The sequence below is a fragment of the Nymphaea colorata genome, chromosome 1 (assembly GCF_008831285.2).
Source record: "Nymphaea colorata isolate Beijing-Zhang1983 chromosome 1, ASM883128v2, whole genome shotgun sequence".
In the NCBI taxonomy this organism is placed as follows: Eukaryota; Viridiplantae; Streptophyta; class Magnoliopsida; order Nymphaeales; family Nymphaeaceae; genus Nymphaea; species Nymphaea colorata.
The window spans coordinates 25,176,633-25,193,850 of record NC_045138.2 but is presented as its reverse complement, the minus strand read 5'-3'; the positions used below and the strand labels follow the sequence as shown (position 1 = coordinate 25,193,850).

General features: G+C 40.0%; 2 protein-coding genes across 3 annotated transcripts; one reads left to right on the top strand and one right to left on the bottom strand.

The window, feature by feature from the left end:
* Positions 1 to 1,119: 1,119 nt before the first annotated feature.
* LOC116258573 (MACPF domain-containing protein At1g14780) lies at positions 1,120 to 7,367 on the bottom strand. 2 transcript variants are annotated; one of them, XM_031635773.2, is made up of 8 exons: positions 6,999 to 7,367; positions 4,343 to 4,584; positions 3,883 to 4,075; positions 3,569 to 3,643; positions 2,953 to 3,136; positions 2,643 to 2,815; positions 2,319 to 2,383; positions 1,120 to 1,947 (listed from the first exon to the last, which is right to left on the bottom strand). In XM_031635773.2, the coding sequence occupies exons 1-8, from the start codon at positions 7,233 to 7,235 to the stop codon at positions 1,299 to 1,301; spliced, it is 1,818 nt and encodes a 605-aa protein (XP_031491633.1). In that variant the 5' UTR covers positions 7,236 to 7,367; the 3' UTR covers positions 1,120 to 1,298. The 2 variants fall into 2 exon arrangements, with proteins under 2 accessions (XP_031491633.1, XP_031491640.1); XM_031635780.2 differs by lacking the exon at positions 6,999 to 7,367 and adding an exon at positions 4,726 to 6,952.
* Positions 7,368 to 10,650: 3,283 nt separating this feature from the next.
* Positions 10,651 to 17,218, top strand: LOC116258586 (uncharacterized). The gene is made up of 6 exons (XM_031635787.2): positions 10,651 to 11,700; positions 12,688 to 12,776; positions 13,882 to 13,993; positions 15,152 to 15,204; positions 16,436 to 16,581; positions 16,858 to 17,218. The coding sequence occupies exons 1-6, from the start codon at positions 10,707 to 10,709 to the stop codon at positions 16,871 to 16,873; spliced, it is 1,410 nt and encodes a 469-aa protein (XP_031491647.1). The 5' UTR covers positions 10,651 to 10,706; the 3' UTR covers positions 16,874 to 17,218.

The following is a 17,218-nucleotide window of genomic DNA, read 5'->3' as shown; positions in this document are numbered from 1 at the left end:
CACACATAGATTATATATATATATATATATAGAGAGAGAAAGAGAGAGCCGATCAAATGGAAATCTATATCTAAATTTTGGGACAAGAAGTTTCATAGTTACAATAACAAACTGCAAGACAGAAACAAAAAGGCGAAATATATAATACAACTCATAGAAAAACCAAAAAGAAAGGTGGAGAGCGAGTGGAAAGACAGAACACACGAACTAGAGAGAGAGAGAGAGAGAGAGAGAAGAGAAAAGAGAAGTAGAGAAATAGAGACATGCAAGAGAGCATAAACAATATTTTCTTAAGAATTAGGAGATATAAGCACACGAACATGGTTTTCACCTCCGGAAAGTACTTGACATGCACTTATCGTCATCCTAATCAAACGGATACATATGAAATGAAGCCAAAGCTTGATATAATTTCAAAGATCGGCGGTCAACGTTTTTCTACTTGATTTTGTACTCTTCAGCACCCATCATTGACAGATAATTTTTTTTTTTTTTTTTTGGCCAATTAAAGATTTACTTTGCCTTCCAACATGAGGAGGAATGTTAGAATATGAAACAAAATAAAAAGAAGATCAACGAAGATTTTCTGTTAAATCTTCAAGGTAGACAATATCTTTAGCGTACTTATCCTTAATATTGAGGTCAATCTTAGATTTATTTCTTAGACACTGAGATATGTCAATAAGCATGTAGTGATTGAATTGAAATGATAAATAAGGGGAGACCCTTTTTTCCCTTGTCCATTCAACTCTTCTTTTCTTCATTTGTTCATATATTTTCGACCAGAAATGGCGGAGATGCTCTCAATGAAGCAACTCAATTCCCTCGCTTATTTTGTGGTTGGTCTTCATGAAGCTTCCTTGGTTCATGTAATCCATTATTTTTGCAAAAAATACTCTTTGAGATTACTAAAAGAAGCTTTATGGGTCGTTCATATAAGATGGTTAAAAGAAAAACAAGAAGTAATGGAAATTACATTTCTTAGCTTTGACATAGGGCAAATTTCTATACAAGCTACTTCCCTTTATATGTAAGCTTCTTAGCTTTGCTCATGTGATGAACCGTTCTTTTGGATAGTAACACAAACACCCACCTGCCATCCATTTATAACAGCCCAAGGAACACATTAAGATTAATATATAACTTTAATAATTTGCAGACTGATTTCCCTAATTTACATTTGTAATTAAAAATAAAAAAAAAAACACTCAGTATGTAACCTTCCCAGCTTTTCCGGCCCCGGCACCAAATTTTTCCAAAAAAAAAAAAGGAAAAATGAAATAAATGAAACCTAAGGCCTAGTAACTTAAGAGGGAGAACTCAACACTTAGGCGTATCTTTCCCTTGTCTAAGCCCAGCTTGGCTCCGGTGACCAGCCAATGGCCCGGGCAGTCGTCCGGCCCCTTGCACACATGCGATGTATCCACGTACCTTAGGCCCTTCGGCACGTGGGAGGCCGACGGAGGGCCACCGGCAAATACGCCGGAATCAATGATCGGCTTTTCAGGAATGGCGGGAGCGGCAGCCGAGGCGGCAGGAAGAGCCAGCATGGTTACGCCGGATAGCAAGCCCGACCTCTGCGTCAACTTAGCGGAGTCGCTGTGCTGCCAAGTTGATTTCACGACTCTGCAGCCGGACAGCCTAGTGAACGCCAAGCGGAGCCGGAGCACGCTTGCCCATTCGTGCTTGATCACCTCGAGCTGAGCTCCGGTCACGACGGCAGCTCCGCCGCCGCCGCCTCTGTCGTCCTCCTGCGCCGTGGGCGAGAAGCCGTCGCTGACGACCGGAGCCGTACAGACGCGCGAGAAATTCTTCCACTGCAGGGGCTCGTAGTGGCCGGCGGCTTCAGCGGCAAGTTCGTCGGCTCCGCGCCAACATGTCTCCTCGCCGATTCGTTTCTCCAGTGACAGCGGCACGTGCCGGAGGTGCTCTAGGTGGATGGCGAGCCTGCCACGTGACGTTGTGAAAAGGTAAATGACACAATTACCCACAAAAGTGCAGCGCAGCACTACCGTTCTGCCTCTTAAAGTAAACATTATTCTTCTTTATCGGATTCTTTCTCTCATTCTCTGCTGTGAAGGTTTCGTTAATATGATTCATAAATTGAAGTATTAGAACAAAGTGTTTTAAATCAACACCGACCTTTACATCAAATTCATAAAACACTAACAAAATATAAATATGTACTTGTTGTCAAACGAACCATTGAACAAACTAAAGTCTCTAATACTCCAAAAAAAAAAGAAAAAAGAATTGCTACCGAATGATTCTACATTCTACAAGACCAAATTCCCAAGAAAAACCACGAGAAAGCTCACCTGCTTCCCTTAATGCCTTCTAGATGCAGCCTCATTCCTGTTACAAGACTCTTCCCAACCATCACCTGCAGGTTGGATGTATACATATATGAGCAAAAGCGTTTTCAAATATTTAGAGTAAAAAGGATGTCAATTGAATATATATATATATATATTTATTTATTTATATGTGTGTGTGAAACCTTAATTTAACAGTTCCTTATATGAGCCACCGCAACATATAGTGAGCAGGCAGTAAGAGAGAGTGTGAAGGATAAGAGGAGAATACAGAAGAAGCGGAGTAGTTTATTATATTCAGCATCCACTCTTACAAGATGAGATCACCTGAGAGGTGTTCACGTACAGCTTCGGGCCCATTAATGAGAACTGCAAAGCAGAAGTTGGATTAATGGACCTGTTTGCAGGAGGTCCAAGAGGGAAGTCACTGTGCACTGGAGCCCATATCTTCTGAGATTGAAAGTAGAGGAAGTACTCTAGATCTTCAATCGGCGGCTTATCTGAAACCCAAAAAGGAAAAATTTAACAAAGAGATAAGAAGAGAAAGCGCAGAGCCAGGTGATTTTGCAGCCATGTCTGTTGCTGACAGGAAGAAAGAATTTAGATGAATGAAGGTAAGAAGTGAAGTTAAACTCACAGCGCAGGTAGAGATTTATAGCCTGAGCCAAGAATCCCTTGCCAGGAACACCAGCTAAAAGAGAGGTGATCGGGACGAGGGTAAAATTGATGGCATCTGGCGTAGCTGGCACTGTGAGAAGCCATTCGCAGTGGCTGTTGATGGATACATCACCTCCCCTCTTAGAACAGATGACTGTGATGCCCTGGAAGAAGCCCGAAATACATACCCGTTAACACAGTATGAGCATTAGAATTGAACTTTTTCTGACATTCATCAAGCAGAACATATCATAAATATACAGAATATTTTGAAAATATCATGATTTGATCGTGGGTATGTTCCTTTTGATCAATAAGGACTTTCTCTACTTAGCTAGCTGTTGGGACCTGAGGACAAAAAATTTTTCCTTTTCCGTGATGAAGGTGAGCCTCTACGACTGAGTCTTACGATGTACAACACTATGATCAAGCTAAGGCGACAGAATGGCAGTGTTGTACATGAATCAGGGACTTCCAACTAATCGGAATCGTCCCTTATCTTACCACTTGCTCACCAGCTGCACTGGTTTCTTGCTCAGTTTAAAGCAAAAGCAAACTGCAAGCAAAAGTTTTACTAGGAATTCATTGAGACTTACATCTTTGCTTGCCATGGATGAGAAGCACTCCAGGCTTACCGGCTCTGGGTCAAAGACATTAAAAGCCCCTGGCATCTGCACTAGGAAACAGCAATTAACACAGAGAAGAGTCTAATTAAGGGACCTACAAATCTATCAGTAAAAACAAACCTGAAATGAAGAGAAGAGAGCACGTCCAATGTTAGGACAGACACAGGATAATTTATCAAAGTTTCACACAGAGAAAAATTCATCCCATTTCTCAGTCTGTCTTTTCATGATTGCTTAATGTACAGAATAAAAGGGTGAACGATCGGTTGAAGAGTGCAGCCTACCTGCTTCTGTTTCCTGCGAAGATGTGGAGAGATCTGGCATGCCCCAGTAAAGTGCTGATCAGACAGGTTGTGGAGATGTTTCTTGAGCTCAGAAGGAGGTAGGTTTGAAGTCTGGTCTTGCCTCACAAACAACGCGTCCTGACCTCCAACGCTCAGACCCACTATGATGTGAGTTCCATAGTTCTCAATAAATCTGCATTTTCATTAAGCATGGTTAGTCTGCATCTTTCATTCCTTCTGCAAGTTGCAGTTGGGCCCTGACCAGTATAAAAGCATTGTTAAATCGTTTCTTGATTGGCCGCCATGATACTGACTACTGAGGGTGAGGGCTTAGATGGACGTTCTGATACATAGTTCTCGTGTCACACGATACATCTTTCAAATCCGACGTTGAAGCTTGACGATTCTGGTTAGTACCAACAAAAAATTTCAGAAGAAGGGAACGGAGAAACTAGTGGACCTTGCGAAGGCAGCAGGTTCCCATGTGGAAGGGACGGCGTGTCTAACGTGGTCGGCGAGGAGGAGAGGGTAACGATCGATGTGCAGATTGAAGAGGGAGATGAAGTAGCCATTGAACGCCAATGATTTGGTCTCCGACATCTCCGACGCCCACGACGAGCCGTTGAATCCGAACGTCGAGTTGAAAAGACCTGACGGAATTTTTCCCGGCAGGCTGCTCTTCTGGTTAAACAGCTCGCTCATCTGTTACATCCACCCTCCAAACCGTCATTCATCTTCATCTTTTACTTCTCAGCAGCAAATTTCAAAGACAAAAATTCGAATTCTTTTTAACTCGCAGATAAACAAAAAAAAAATCAAAACCCCTTTTGAATAATGTCTTACAAGAAATCCAAATTCAGCTTTGCCCTTCCAAAATTTTGAAATCAAAGAAACAAATCCCCCGCTAATGAAGTTAGACCTGACTTCAGTCAACCATATGAATTCGGATCTTTATAAGAAATTTTAAATTTTTTTTTCGAACTTTTTGCCAGATCTTTTTATTTTCAGAATTTCAACACCAGGATCAAGTCAAGCAAGCACAAGTCTTACGCACATCTGACGTGCATATCATGTAAACGGGGAGTCCATTACACGAAGCTTTCATATTTTCTACATGAGTGTCCATCTGTCTTTATCAGCTGTCCCACTGGTTTGGCATCTTTTTTAAAATCCAATGATTTAGATGAATTCAAAATATTCAACTCTAGTTGCATTAAAAAACGAAGATGTATAAAATAAATTCTATAAGAAATCAAAATCAATCTTTTATAATAAAATCACATTCACACATTTGAACACACTTTTTTTTTTATTTCACATATAAAAGTTTGAGCATTCTGACCTCTGAGGTCAGACTTCACATGTAGTTATATGTATTTTTTTTTTTATAAAAATTAAGAAGAAAAGATCGATGGGCTCCTGAAAATTTTGCAAAAAGACACTCTATGGCCCGTGACATGAATGACCCGCTAAGTCGTATTTCTCTCCCAGCCGGTCTAGTCGGTCAGTCCAAATGGCCGGTAACTTTCGTATGGTTTAATTAAATGCATAACCATTAACCAACAAAAAGTCAATATGCAAAAGAGAAAAAATGGAACCGTTATTATCTAAATTCAATAATTGACAGAAAAATCTCTAACTTGGGTCAGTGACGATCTGCTCCCGTCATTTATACCCTAAAAATAATTTTTTTTTTTCGTTACTCATTTTTATGAAAATAAAAAATTATAAAAATAAACAATATTTAAAATATTTAATAAGAAAAGGAATTGTCTATTGAATGTGGCACCGGTAGAACATTAATTCGTTACCTGCTAGGTCCCAATCGGCCCATCTGCACAAATTGATGTGGTCAACACTTAAGTTAATGTATTTAATTTTTGCTCAGTCTTTTTTTTTTTCTCTTCTGAATGCCACTTGTACAATGGAAAATTATGTTTTATAACAAATTTTATCTCCAAATCTAATTGAAATGTTAAAGAAAAATGTAAGAATAGGATTTTAAAAAATGGAATGGGAAACGTACATAAAGAGGTATTAAGAATTTCTTTTTTTTTAAAAAAAAAAAAGACTTTGTGGGTTATTTTAGTCACAAGAGTCAACCTTATAGGCTGCTGCCGAAAAGAGATTTGAAAACTAGGAGGCCTCATTGGGAAATTGAGAAGAAATTCAAAATGTCAATTAAGGAAGGAAGAAAAACTAGTAAATATGAACTCAACCGGTTCGAAGGCAACTCGGGCGAGTCACTCGAATTAAACCGAATCGAAGCCAAATTTCATCTAAATCTGGGTGTTTCTTTTAGCCAAATCCAGACCGACTCACCGAGTCAAGCTGCTCGATTCGGAGAGACGGCCGACTTGACGTCGGCCGAGTCGCCAGGGGCTAAGATTTTGAAGATGCTGCGCCAACGCGTTTACACGACGATCACACCAACCGAGCCCCGACATTCCGAGGGAGTTTCAAGCCATTTATAATAGGTAAGGGGTATTTCCGGAAATGTTTCCATTATCTCGGGCCTCCCACTAGCCTAACAACAAAGCGCGGTAGGGTTAACCACGGATTTTCTATACTAAAGTTACCTGCGTGCCCTTAACTTTAGTGAAAACGACACCCCAAAAATCACGGGGAAAAATGCAATGAACTCCGGGAAGGGACTTCTCCATCACGCGTCGGCGGGAAACTTCGCCGGCAACTAAACACGGCTGCATGGAGTGAAACGACACCAAAATTGGATAAGTTCAAGAACTTAGAAGATCGGGACTTTGCTCTAGGAAGGATTCGTTTCGGAAGAAGAAGACAGAATCATTTTGTGAAGATGAAGGTTTCTGTCAATCCATGTCAAGAACATCTTTGGATTTTGGAACCTACAATCTAATGGCGCTACAATCTAATGGCGCTACAATCGGATTCAACCAAGCAGGAGAGCGCGACTGAGAGAGAAAGGAGAACGTATAATTCCCGCAAATGTCAATTCATCAGTTTCTGAACACCATGAAACTTCGGTGTTCAAGAAGAAAAGATCAAAAGAAACACTCAGGAAGCCATTTTTGGGATCCGGGGAATCGTAGAAAGAAGAGAAGGAGAAGAAGCAAAGAGAAAGAGAGGGAATGGATTGCCTGTTTGAAATCGAGGACATCGGATTGATACCGGAGGTTCTCCCCCTTGTCGCACTTGATGTCAGGGGGGGCGTCCTTGACGACGCCATGGCCAGGAATCACAAGGTCTCTCCTCCCCTCCTCGTTGAGCAGCACGAGTCTCCCTCCCCCTCTGCAATACTTAAGCCTGAAATCGTTGGTGATGTCAAAGCCTCTCCCCAAGCAACTCACCGCTTTCTCTGCCACCCTGCTCTGCATCTTTCTCTCTCTCACTCCCTCTCTGTGTCGAGATACAGAACGCTGTACTGAAGTTGGTCTTTATATTTGTTCGAACTCTAAAAATGTATGAACGGGGAAGATACCAACTTGGAATTCTTTATTTTTTTCCTTTCTTTCTGTTCCTTTTCTATTAAATCCCTGTCCTGATTCTGTGTTCTAACACTTGGCTTCTACGACCATCTCCTAGACGCGGAGTTGGTTGATCTTCTTCAATTTTCTTTTCGTGGTTAATTGAATCGGCAATCAGGCACCACATAAAAGTGATCCGAACCAATATTTAGTCAACGAAATTTATGGGGATTTTTCATCGGTTGTGTTCTACTTTTTTACTGTCAGTAAAAAAAAAAGTTTCAAGTTCTGAAATTTCATTGCAAGTGTCTCGCTTTTACTGGGCAACCATCACATGCGTGTCTATCCTACAGTCGCTCCTTTGAAAGTTCCTCTGCTGGCTGTTACCATTTCCTTTAATTAAATGGGAGTTCACGCCTTCTAATCTCTTATATATATATATATATATAACCGAATTAAGAAGAGGGCCGATACAGCCTTTATACTCTCAGGGCCCATGAGGCTATGAAATTAATAGTCGAGAAAGAAGAGAATTCGTGTTTGAACAAGAACACTATTTGACTAAGTCTCTGATTCTCATACGTCAGGTTGTTGTATGATTATTACAATAACAAATTGATGTTATTGATTTGATCATGCAATTAAATCTCAACATCCACAAGAAGCAGTGTCGCTTAATTTCACATAGACCGCTAGCTAAGTCTATGGGTGAACAGCTACTCTCGCTCACTCGTTAAAGCTCGGATCGTGAACGAGTTTGAGCGGAGACATTTGCTTGACGAGTCGAACTCGAGTTCATGAGTCGACTTGTTCAAATAATCGAGTTGAGTTCGAGCTCAACACGCACCTGCCAAGTCGAGCTCGAGCCCTAATTGAGTTTATCGCGCCGATGTATCCAAACAAGTTTGCTACTTTGTTGAGCCTTAATGGATCGAGCTCGAGCTCAACACGTAACGATGAATATCGATTCTATTCAAATGAGTTTGTCGAACGTTAATCGAGTCGAGCTCGAGCTCAGCACATGACTGCAAAGTCGAGCTCGAGTTGCTTCCGTCAAGCTATTTTCGAGCTCATGCCGAGTCGAGCTCCATGTTTCATTAGTCCAGCCATCAAAATTTTTGACAAAACAATATTTTGAAAAGAGTTGGAATAACCTGCCTACCTAACCATGTCTGTTCACACAAAACTCCGTTTTGGTCTTGTCACCCAAATACACAAACCAACCAATCAGTTTCAAAAACTAGTTAAGAATAATTTTTGTACGCGCAGTTGTCCACACCAAGTGTTCATTATTTTCATGTAAGTGGCTTTAAATATTTGCTTATCTAATATATATTAGTGCTCCTTCAAGTATTAAAGTATTTACCTGAGGATGGTTTCCCTTGAGAAGATGGTAAGAGTTTTTGTAAAATGTTTGCGGATCAAAAGTCTGTGCATCTTCTCTTACACGCAACAACAAGAACAGCTTGGTAGGATCCAAGAAGCTTCAGGGAAGACGATGCGTCTGGTGGAACGTAATTGGGTGAACTTTGTCTGGTTGTGCATAGAATAGAATGAGATGAACTCCTACCTACGTGTTTGAACTTCTTCCCACTGTTTGGCGTCGTTTCTGGGAAGGAGAGTGACATTGGTAAGCCCAGTCAAGGACTCCCCGTCATGTCTCTGTGTGTGAACGAGTGAGGCAGCCGTCAATCAGTTCACATCTCTCTCTCCCAAGAAAGAGAGAAGAAGGGAAGGGAAGCGAGCATGAATGAATAGGCACCTTGATTGGACTTGGAAATAAAATGAATAGAGAAATTTACAAATAGCTAGTTATTCAACTGTTTGCGTTTTTATTTATGGAAAACCACCTAAAGTCTAAAAAATTACAACTAACTGCTTGCATCTGTAAAATAACATATCATTTTGACACTTAAAAGATTTGTTGTACCCTTAATAGAAAAAAAAAATATATTTTCTTAAAACAAAAGAAAAGTTGGAAACGACTTTCTTGTTTTTCAAGTCAATTGCCTAACAATTTGACGCTCTACACCGGTGCCCTTCATAATCATACTTAAAAAGAAAGTCAGAATTGGAAGAAAGATTTGAACCGTGAAAAAAAGGAAGTCAGCTTCCTGTCACAGGTGAAATGATCTTTTCCATCCGTGAATTCATCAAGCGACCAAGAGACCGAGTCAAAGGCCTTGCTCTGCTTAGATCAATTTTTTATAATAAAAAATAATTTTTTCGTGGAATGGAATCATACCAATGTTACCAATGAAAAATCAGCTGACCTTGAGTGAGGAATATAATTTTGGGCAATATCATTTAATGAAAATACATGACACATAAACTAATTAATGTACAAATAAAACTATAATATAAAATTAAAATTGAACCCTAAACTAGACTTAAAACACTATAAGCAGAGAGGTACCATTCTGTTCTACACGACATGAACGGGTAAAAACCTATAGAAAATGATTAAAATACCATTAGTTGTATTGTACAATATAGATCTTTGGACATTTTGGTTGAGTTTGGTAACCTTAGACCTTAGATCCGAAGCTGTAGCAAAAAGTGAGTTTTGGGAGATCTAGAATTGATTTTAAATCCTTGCTAATGTCAAAAACTATGAATTCAAGGTTGAACTGAAGAGAGGAGGAAGTTTGACCTTAAATCCATGAATTTGAGATCGGAAAGATCTCAGATCACTACAGACTTCAAATATGCGGTGAAACAAACACAATCTTATTGTAACCTTAAGGGCAAACCATGTCCAAATTTTATAAAAGTAGACTATTTGAAAAACTACTACCGCAACATAGAAAGCAACTTTTTTCTTTTTTTTTTTTTTTTTTTTTACAGAACTTGAAAATCATTTAAGTTTAAGAAATATAAACTCTTTAGTTCAGAAAGTTGAACAGAAAATTGACGATAAACATGTCCATACTTTGTATTATGAATATAATATAAGCATGTCCATACTTAATCAAGCAGATAATAGACACTGTTTCTCTAACTCTAATTATGCTAAACACATAAAAAAATCGAACCACACAATATAAGATACCGGTTAGAATACACATTCTATGTAACCCAATGACATGAATTATGCAAGATATATATGATAGATGCAAGTCATGAGAAAATATAATTTTAAGTATATGCATATGATAGATAGTATATTACACGATGTATGCTATGTAAGTTACATGCCTAAATGGTATGGACTAATTAGGGTTTAAGATAAGAATTTTATTTAATTCCAGGTAGGAAGTACTCGGGTTTGTGGACCCATTTAGCGGGAAACGGGAAGCGGGAAGCGGCTTCGTCTATTCTGCGATAAATTTTCATGATGCCCTAGCATCGTTTTCTCGGGGAGTGAGGGTTTTAGCTTTCATGGCGCTTCTCCACAGACTCAAATGGAAATGTAGGGTGGGCTCGGTTTCCGACCCGGAGCTGCACCAGCTTTTCCTCCTCCGCCGCCTTTCCTCTTCCTCCTCCGATCCTAACGACGGCAATGGTGCGGGAGGAGAAGGTGGTGGGCAGTCGGACAGCTCCACCAAACAACACTCGTCTCAGTTGCCATCGTCGTCGTCGCTTTTTGACGACGTCAAGTCGCGCCTCCGCCGGCCATCCCCTCCTCGCGAACCCATAGCGTCTTCCTCATCTCCTGTCGAGCCTCCGGATTTCTTGTTCTCACGGCGGCCTTCCAGGATCGCCTCTTTGGATGAGATCCGCCAGAACCTCGCCGAATTCCGGCGGCGTTCAGCACCGCCTCCTCCTAAGGGCAATGCGGGAGACGAGAAGAAGCCGCCTTTGTCATTCCAGGAGCTTTACAGGAGCAGCGTCATGGGGAAGAAGGCAGGAGGGGAGGGGCCGGGTGACGAGCAGAAGCCAGCGAGGCTGACGCTCGACGCGATCCGCGAGAGCCTCCAGCAGATCCGCATGTCTGATAAGGAGCGAGCTAAGGAGGCGCCGGAGCAGCCGCTCTCTCTTCGAGCGTTTAGGGATAGCTTGAAGCCGCAGGCGGGAGAACAGCCCCTGGGCACGAAAATGAGGATTCGGCGGGTGCCGGAGACACTTCCGCCGTCGATCTTCGGCAAGGAGTTGGGGGAGAAAGCTGCGGCGTCGGAGTCGCGGAGGACGGAGTTCGTCAAGATGTATACCTACGGGCAACTGGGGGAGAAGCTGAGGATGCTCCGGCCAGAGGTGAAATTGAAGGGTAGGAGTGGGTTCTCGCTTGTCGAGCTCAATGACAGGCTTAGGAGGTTGAGGGAGATGGAGGAGAAGGAGACGCAATCGAGGACTGATGCGGTGTCCTATGCTGATCTACGGGATAGCTTGTTGCAATTGCGCACGTCTCAACATGCCGAAGCAGCGAAGACTTCGAGTATGTGTATCAATTTTCCGTTTTCACTCTTTTACTGCCGAGTTTTTTCGATTCAATTCATTTAACTGCGTGTTGGTGGGTTCTCTTTGTTTTTCAAGTATGTAAAATTGATTAATGATGCTGAATATGAGTATCTTTAGTCGAACGTCCTGCAGAAGTCTTTCTTCTTTAGGTGCTCTTCCGTAATGAGTTCTTTCTTGAAGGAAATATTCAATCAAATTATTGCAAATTCGATTTACAGTTGCCAGAATTCTTTCAGTTTTAGCATGTCACCTCAAAAGGAATTTTGGTTAAGCAACTACATTGCAATTGCCATCGTGGATGGATGTCGTAGATTTTCTCACATTTGTTGCATGAAATTCGACAAAATTGCAGCTATTAATCGTTTGAAAAGTAGTCCGTCAGTTATGCATATAAAATACATATCTTGTGAAAATGGTTTCTTTTCAAAATATCATGTTTTTGAGATTATTTATGAGGAAAGGACATTTTGTCACCATGCCCTTGGCCCGTCATACGTGCAAATTCTAGGTGTTCAATAACCCAATATTCACTATTTCCTTCTCCTTTGTTGAAAAAAAAGAAAGGAAAATGTAAGCTGCTGAAAACGGAGGCCAAATTACTTCAGAACTGGTAAATCCATGGATCAATGGCATTGAGGTCTTATTTGTTTTTCAAATTCTGGCTGGCTTGATTTCTAGAATCTCCCTGTACATCCCACAGTCAGCTGACTGTGGGTCTAGATTTGTAGTTTGTTGTATGCTTCATGTGTTGTTGGCTTGGTTTTTTAGAATCTCTGTGCACACAGTCACCTCATTTTGGATCTCTGCTGTCGACAATCCTGTGTGTGTGTGTGTGTGTGAGAGAGAGAGAGAGAGAGAGAGAGCATGTGCACATCCACATAGTTGTTTTGACTTGTCAGGCTAAATCAATTTATAGGGGATATATATGCAGTTCCTTCCCTTATCTTACTTTTATTGTTTGTAGTGCAGAGACTGGCATTATTGGGTCAGTTGGGTGGGCAAGTGACTCCTAGCTATATGCTTTCACCCCCTAAAGATGATCTAGTTGAAAAGGTCACTTATCAAGCAAACTTACCTGCTTCTAGAATTCTGTTTTTATCTTATTCTCCAGTTGATGATTTATTTACATTTTTCTTGGGCAGATACCTTCTTTTTTCAATCATGCATATCAAAATATTTTGGAGCCTCCAATGAATCAGTTGGATGTTTGGGTTCAAATCGTATTATGCATAATTTTTTCTGTGATTTCTTTATAATAGAGTAGAAGAGATTCTTAAAAACCTGACTTTTTCCGAAGTAGTTGTGAAGAAGCTTAGCTTTTATCTTAAGCTAAAACATATATGATTAGTATCTAATAAATTGGTTGAAGCTGAACGGGTAAATTTGCATAACATACTTCAAGAGGGCAGCCAAAATTTTCTTGAGCTTGCCTTTTTCATAAGCCAACTTGTTCTCTTTGTCAAGGTGGATTAAGAAAAGAAAAGACAGAATGGACATGAATCTACTAGGGTTAAGAGTGAAGTCTTCTTCAGTATGTACTCCACCTTTTTAAGTGAACATCTAGTTTCCATGCAATATGCTTCCTGGACTTTGGATAGGTTTGATCTCTTTTACCAGACATAGGACCGGGAAGTGTCTATGGTAAGGAACGTGTGTGTTTGTTGCTCATTGTGAGGTCCTGGCCAGAGTTGTATCCAGGTTGTGAATAAAATCCATATTTGTTCCAAAATGATGAGCTCAAATGCAACTTGTGACTGTCTTCAGAAATCCAAAGTCTTGGTTAAAAATGAGGTAACTAGTTTAATTGTTCAGGCATATTCAGCAGTAGCCAGTGGAGATAGTAGGGAAACATTTCATATCTTGCCATCAGATCAGACCTTCCGTTATAGTCCTAAGAGAAGGTTGGAAATAGTATTGGTCAATCTACTTTTTTCTGTATGTTTTTAGGCACCTCTTTTATGACCAGAAGTTGCATCTTGATGTTTGTTATTTTAGTTTACCCTCTGCATGCTTCTCTCATTGACAACAATTTCTCCTTCCACATGCCCGGAGATTTTTCATTTCTTATATTAATTGCATGCTTTCAGCATTTCTTTTTCCAATGGTCAGGATACTTCCTCAATGATGCTTTATATTTCTTTGTCTTTCTTCTTTGTAGTACTTCCATCCTGATAACATGTCTTCATCGGAGAAGCTCAAGTTGGAGCTTCAGAAGGTCAGGGAAGAGTTTAAAATGTCTGAATCAGATTGTGGATCTTCACGGGTTCAAGGTAAGATATTGAAATCTACTTTAGCATCTAGATTGTACAACACTATCATGGATTTCCATTTGAATATCTGAATGCCTCTGTTTGCTAAGGACTCTAAATTATTAGTTATTTTGGGATGATATCATGGCAAATCTTTTTTAGGTAAAATACATTCGTACTTTGGATATCTGAGGTAGTCTTGTTTGGCTTGCATGATATTGTTTGATAAGATAAAAACATGCTATTTCAAAATGCAGAATTGCATTTATCACATTAAGGTGTTAACCAGAGATTCTTTTTCATCATTTTTTCCAAAATTTCTTAAAGCAGGAACAGTTCATAGTCCATAATGATTTGAGAACCAACTACAGACAGCATGGATACTAAATCGAATCGACTGCAATAGGTGGAGAGTATCTTGCTTAACTTGCATAGTTCTAGAGACCATTTAGGGTGTGCCTGCTGATATATATATATATATATATATATATATATATATATGGCCATTTTGAGCTCTGTCCAATCACAGTCACGTGCTGCATTGCATGGGCTGGTATGCTGTGAGAGGACAGAGGATTTCTCCATCCAAACCTGATCCATATATATATATATATATATATATATATATATATATACATATATATGCTACCAGTTAGATTAAGTGAGGATGTTCCCACCACACCATATTTCTTCTTCTGTTGATCTAGTGATTCAAACCAGGTGGCAATGATGAGTCAGATGACCTTTTTCCTTTCAAGCATTGCATTGTTGCTGGGTTTTCCTCCAAAATCCAGCACCAAATGGTTTCTTTTCATTGAGGAGAAGAAAAAGCATGAGAAAAGGTAGTAGGAGGAAAAAGATTTTGGCTTAGGTGGGCCAGCCTAGTTGATAAGGTAAGCAGCTAGGGCCTAGGCATGCTTTTGACTACTAGGATGATGCTTTCCTATGTGCCTTCTGAAATAATGAAATTGCATCTGTTTGTTCACCAAAATCAATGTATTATAGATATGGATTGTATTCTCGTTTGTTTTGGTGGTGGTGGGCTGGGTTGGGGCCTGGGGGACGTGTGTTATGAATGATGTCTAATGTCATTGTTGTGTGGTTGATTTTTTTTTTTCAATTTATATATATATATATATATATATATATTTGATGCTCCTAAAACTTCATTTATTGCAGTTGCAGTGCTTACGACAAAGATTAAGCATTTATCATCCGTTTTGCATAAAAAGGTAAATATAAGTTGATTGACTTGACTTTATGCTTGTCTTGATCACTGAAGTCATTACACCGTTCTGATTGTGCAGGTTTAGTTATTTACTTTATGAATATTACCTTATGTGCTTCTTTTCTGGTTCTGTCTCAAGGGTGCCTTGGTCCAACTTCAAGACTTTTCACTTCTGTAAGCATGTGCGGTGGAAGGCATAGAATGCCATCAAAGGACCTATGACCCTAGGAATAATTCCTGATCTTTCTTCTAGTCCACTTTTCGCAGTTTGTTTTCCCAAATATGATTTCAATAGTGAAGAGGACTTAGGAAGGCAAATGATCAAAAGAAGTGCACTGTTCTATGGAATGTTTGAATAGCAATAACAGTTTCATAGGTGTTGCCTTGAGGCTTATCTGGTCTGACATGTCCTTGAAATTACTTAATTCTGGAAAGGCATCTTTAAAGCCTTAAATCAGCACGGAGGACATATATAGGCCCTTCACTTTGGACAGTATATGTTACATGGACAATCCAGATGGTCCTATCTTTGCTGATTGCTTTTGTTGAAACAGCTCTTCTTGAACATGAAAGTGTCAGACATTTGGTATGCATATTGGACATTTTTGTTTTGTTGAAAATTTATTCAGTCATGTGAACAAAAAAGAATGGACGTCAGATCTTCTTGCAAGCTGCCTTTTTTATTCAAGCAGTGTATCATCCTCTGGCATTGTATGGCCGATCTATTTTTCAACAAGACTTGGTGGGGAATGGCCCATTAATGCCTGTTTCAATATCTGCCTTTGTACGGAAATGAAGACATGCATATATACATCAGATGGATGGAGAATGACCCACTCATGCTTGCCTGTGTAATGTCTTTGTACAGAAACAAAGACATGCATGCATACATCGATTGTATATGTATGATGCCTTCCTTTCTGTACCCATGTTCTTGTAATAGTGGTTTTCTGTTGTGCTTTATGCAAAGACACCTGCACCTACGTGAGATTGTGTCCTTTGACAATAAGCATGCATTGTTGAGAGACTTGTGCAGATGCCCTCTAACAATGACCAATTTTATCTCCTGATATATGATACTGCATGGCAGTCTTAATGTGTAGTTTTCTTAGTCAGCAATAACTGATCATACTCTAAAATTGGAATTATTGTTTTGGCCACTTTACAGTTACTATCTTGTCATGTTGATGACCAAGTCAAATAGCATTTGATGTGTGCATTTGTTCTTATGGCAGGATAAACACTCTAGGAAAGGGCTCCAATCGATGGTTGGGAGGAGGAAGAAGCTATTGAGATACTTACGGAGAACGGACTGGGAATCATACTGCCTTTGTCTTTCTAAGCTTGGTTTGAGAGATAATCCAGACGTGAGGGCGAACAGGTGAGCTTTTTTGGTTATCATATATCAATCTCCGTGATGGTTCTATGAAATTATTTTCTTGACTCATGATTTGCTTGTGGTGCTGATACTACGGTTCCCTAATTAGTGTACTGATATATATCGTGGATCGATATTTTTGTGCATGTGTTGAAATGGAGGTGTTTCTGCTCATGGAGTTATTTTAGTATTTAGCTAGTTTTCTTGACTTGAAGCATGCAGCCCTCATTCTCTGTCCTTAGCTTATTTTATTTTTAATTTTGAACTTTTGGTTTGTAGGATTGTGTCAGCATGATAATGCTGCTTGGTTGGGACGGTTCAGAGGGTACCCAGTGTACGAAGACCATTTCTCCGGTGGTGTAATATTTTCCGATCGTCGGTGTGTTATGGCTTCTAACGTTTCGAATATTTGCAGCACCCTGTAAGGGTGGGGAGTCTTATAGCTTTGGTTAAAGAATCGTTGGTTGTTTAAGATAAGTACATAGCAAATCATAATTTTGTATTTCCTGGGCAACACGGTGCCTCTAGTCTGCAAGGCAATTCTTTGTCTAAGCTCTCTAGGACGAGAAACTATCCTGTTTTTTAGCAGTCCTGCATGGTGCTGCATGAATGCCTATGATCTGTCTAACATGGATGAACA

Bases quoted from the DNA above. Each gene is read 5' to 3' on its own strand.
- LOC116258573 (XM_031635773.2), bottom strand. From the start codon at position 7,235: ATGCAGAGCAGGGTGGCAGAGAAAGCGGTGAGTTGCTTGGGGAGAGGC. The intron at 4,076-4,342 runs GTCCACTAGTTT...ATGAAAATGCAG, and splicing joins GAACCTGCTGCCTTCGCAAG to ATTTATTGAGAACTATGGAA. The intron at 3,137-3,568 runs GTAAGTCTCAAT...GGCTTCTTCCAG, and splicing joins CATCCATGGCAAGCAAAGAT to GGCATCACAGTCATCTGTTC.
- LOC116258586 (XM_031635787.2), top strand. From the start codon at position 10,707: ATGGCGCTTCTCCACAGACTCAAATGGAAATGTAGGGTGGGCTCGGTT. The intron at 11,701-12,687 runs GTATGTGTATCA...TATTGTTTGTAG, and splicing joins CGAAGCAGCGAAGACTTCGA to TGCAGAGACTGGCATTATTG. The intron at 12,777-13,881 runs GTCACTTATCAA...TCTTCTTTGTAG, and splicing joins AAGATGATCTAGTTGAAAAG to TACTTCCATCCTGATAACAT.